Below are 2,513 nucleotides of genomic sequence, written 5' to 3'. Positions count from 1 at the left end.
ACGTTTAATTCATTCTTAAATCATCAATTGATAGCAGAAAGTTTGTCATTGCAATTTAATTTAATGAATAAATAAATTTAACTTTAAAAAAACGTTTAATTTCATCATTCTTGGGATAATAATGACTGGACTGACAAAATTAATTCTATTTTAATCTATTAAGGGGGCATAACTCTAGAAATACCAAAGATTTCCAAACAGAGTTTGCATGTGAACCACCACAGTACAATGATAATTACATGTACTAATCAATACGTAATGTACGGTTGGTAAAAACGTATTTTAATGGTCTTTGAACTATGTTAAAGTTTTTAGTGTATTTGTGTATGACGTTATTCACGGATAGAGGTTAAATTGTTATCGAGAAAGAAAATTAACCTACTTCACGATGTATTGTTTCTCCATCGTACAGGCGCCGGACGCTGTCAAGGTCGGGCAAAGTTTCTCGGTTGAAGTATCCTTTGAGAATCCCCTTCCAGTTACCTTGACCCAATGCGAGCTGCGCGTTGAGGGACCAGGCATTCAGAAACCTTTCGTCTACGCAGAAAAGTATGCACGAAATATGTTTCTGATTTTAATACACTGTGTTTGCTTAATGTTTACCTTTTCCTGATATGTGAAATTAAACAACATTGTGAGTTCTCTGCATATAAGGAATATTTAAAATTTGTTGTTTTATCTTTATAATAACTCGATCAGCCCTTTATATAAAAATTGTGTTTGTCTTTCGTTTGTATGAATAAATAAACAGGTTTAAGCCAAACAAATATTAAAAAAGAATTAATTAAATTCCTAGTTTTTAGAATTTGTATTGTGTTTCTCGGTATAAACCTCAGCAAGATAATATATTCTCAAGTGAAATCAAAATAATATAGTAAAACATAAACCATATATATTGAAAGAAAACAACATTCTTACTGGAAGTTGTCTTCTGTTAGTATAGATATGCACACTCTTACACTATTTTCCAGTAACATTGACGCCAAGAAGACGTTCCTGGGGACGTTGAAGATGACGCCAGTAAAGGTAGGCGCCAAGAAGATTGTTGTAAACTTCAACTGCAGGCATATTTCCGCCATTACCACGTCACATCCGGTCACTGTGGCATAGTAGATGAAACAGAGTATGCGCAGCACAACGAAATGAAACTCGATCGGTGTAATGATAATCCAAATTCTAATTTATTGCCAAATTTGGGTTTGCGTATTTGTGTGCATCAATTATATGTTCTTGTAAATGTTCATATATGCTTTGGACAATATTTCTTTGCGTTCCATTATATATACAAATATGCAGCATGTAGCTGTAGCCTATACAGTTCTGACGCAGGATAGAACCGAGTAGCTTTCAAACATTTACATATAAAGCGCGAGTGAAGTGCACTGGAAATGTGTTGTTGTTTTCATTTGCGGTAATACGTATTAATGTTAATTAATTGTGCAAACTCTCTTGTTGTTATAAAAATATGCGTCATAATTAAGTTGTGATAATAAATCGCATGCCAAATTTTATTCCGTAAAATTGTCGATAACCGATTTATATCATGCACTGAATGGTGATCGTTAAGCGGTCGTAAGTATATTGTCATTGACAAATACTCACTGCCAAATTATATAACTACTTATATTATCACTACCTGCCACGCTGTACCTTGGTTTGCATATTTCTTAAATACTTAAAAAAATCCGAGTCATTCATTATATATGAATAACAATTAAAAGTTTGCTAGTTGAGACTGCTGTTCATGATTTTAGCGATTCCTTAAAAGACCGCCCAAAGCAAAATGTACTTTTTATTTATTTTTATATTTATATACAATTTAATAATAAAATATAACTTAATGTGTGTTTTTTTAATTAGTTAACTTATATGAGATTTACAGGCGTCGTTTTGTATGTATAAACATTTGAAGTTATTGCTCGAAAGTGATACATTATATAAGTATACAGTTCTAGAAGTAATCACGTGGTTTAGATGCTCATATAGCGCAGTCGCAGACAAAGTCGAACTACAAATAACCCCCCTCCCAAAACAACAACAGCAACGGCGGAAACCATTTTTCTGTAATATGTACACAGTTTTTCAAGTCATTTTGATTCAAGTCGTTGTGGAACCCGATCGCGCTAAACTTGGTCTGTTATGATTGTTGTTATTGTTTTTGTTTGTGGTTTTGTCATTTTGATATAATAAAATATATCGGCTATGTTTTCATTTGTTACGCCTTTTCACGATAATAATTTTTAATGAATCGACATGTTTTCATTATTTTTATTTTATGTAATGTGAGCCCGTGAAGTTTCATTCTCGTATTTTCTTATTTCTCGAAATCAGAATTCGCTAATTTAATTTGTGTGAATGCGTATTAAAGTGTTTAGCTTTATATAATTATACAGTATTATTGTTCAACAATTGATGTTGAACTGTGTTACTCCAGAACACAGTACCAGAATGTTCTGTGTGTACATGTATTCATTATGTTGCTGACGGCTGCTTGGTGCATTGATAATTGTTTC

The 2,513-nt window shown here is 32.5% G+C and overlaps 1 protein-coding gene across 1 annotated transcript; it reads left to right on the top strand.

The window, feature by feature from the left end:
• Positions 1-388: 388 nt before the first annotated feature.
• Positions 389-1,243, top strand: LOC127857410 (protein-glutamine gamma-glutamyltransferase K-like). The gene is made up of 2 exons (XM_052393838.1): positions 389-549; positions 972-1,243. The coding sequence occupies exons 1-2, from the start codon at positions 389-391 to the stop codon at positions 1,108-1,110; spliced, it is 300 nt and encodes a 99-aa protein (XP_052249798.1). The 3' UTR covers positions 1,111-1,243.
• Positions 1,244-2,513: the final 1,270 nt, after the last annotated feature.

The sequence above is a fragment of the Dreissena polymorpha genome, chromosome 1 (genome assembly GCF_020536995.1).
Source record: "Dreissena polymorpha isolate Duluth1 chromosome 1, UMN_Dpol_1.0, whole genome shotgun sequence".
Classification (NCBI taxonomy): domain Eukaryota; kingdom Metazoa; phylum Mollusca; class Bivalvia; order Myida; family Dreissenidae; genus Dreissena; species Dreissena polymorpha.
This window is presented reverse-complemented; position numbering and strand designations above follow the sequence as displayed.

Coding starts and splice junctions, on each gene's coding strand:
- LOC127857410 (XM_052393838.1), top strand. CDS start 389: ATGTATTGTTTCTCCATCGTACAGGCGCCGGACGCTGTCAAGGTCGGG. Junction 550..971: donor CCTTTCGTCTACGCAGAAAA/GTATGCACGAAA, acceptor ACTATTTTCCAG/TAACATTGACGCCAAGAAGA.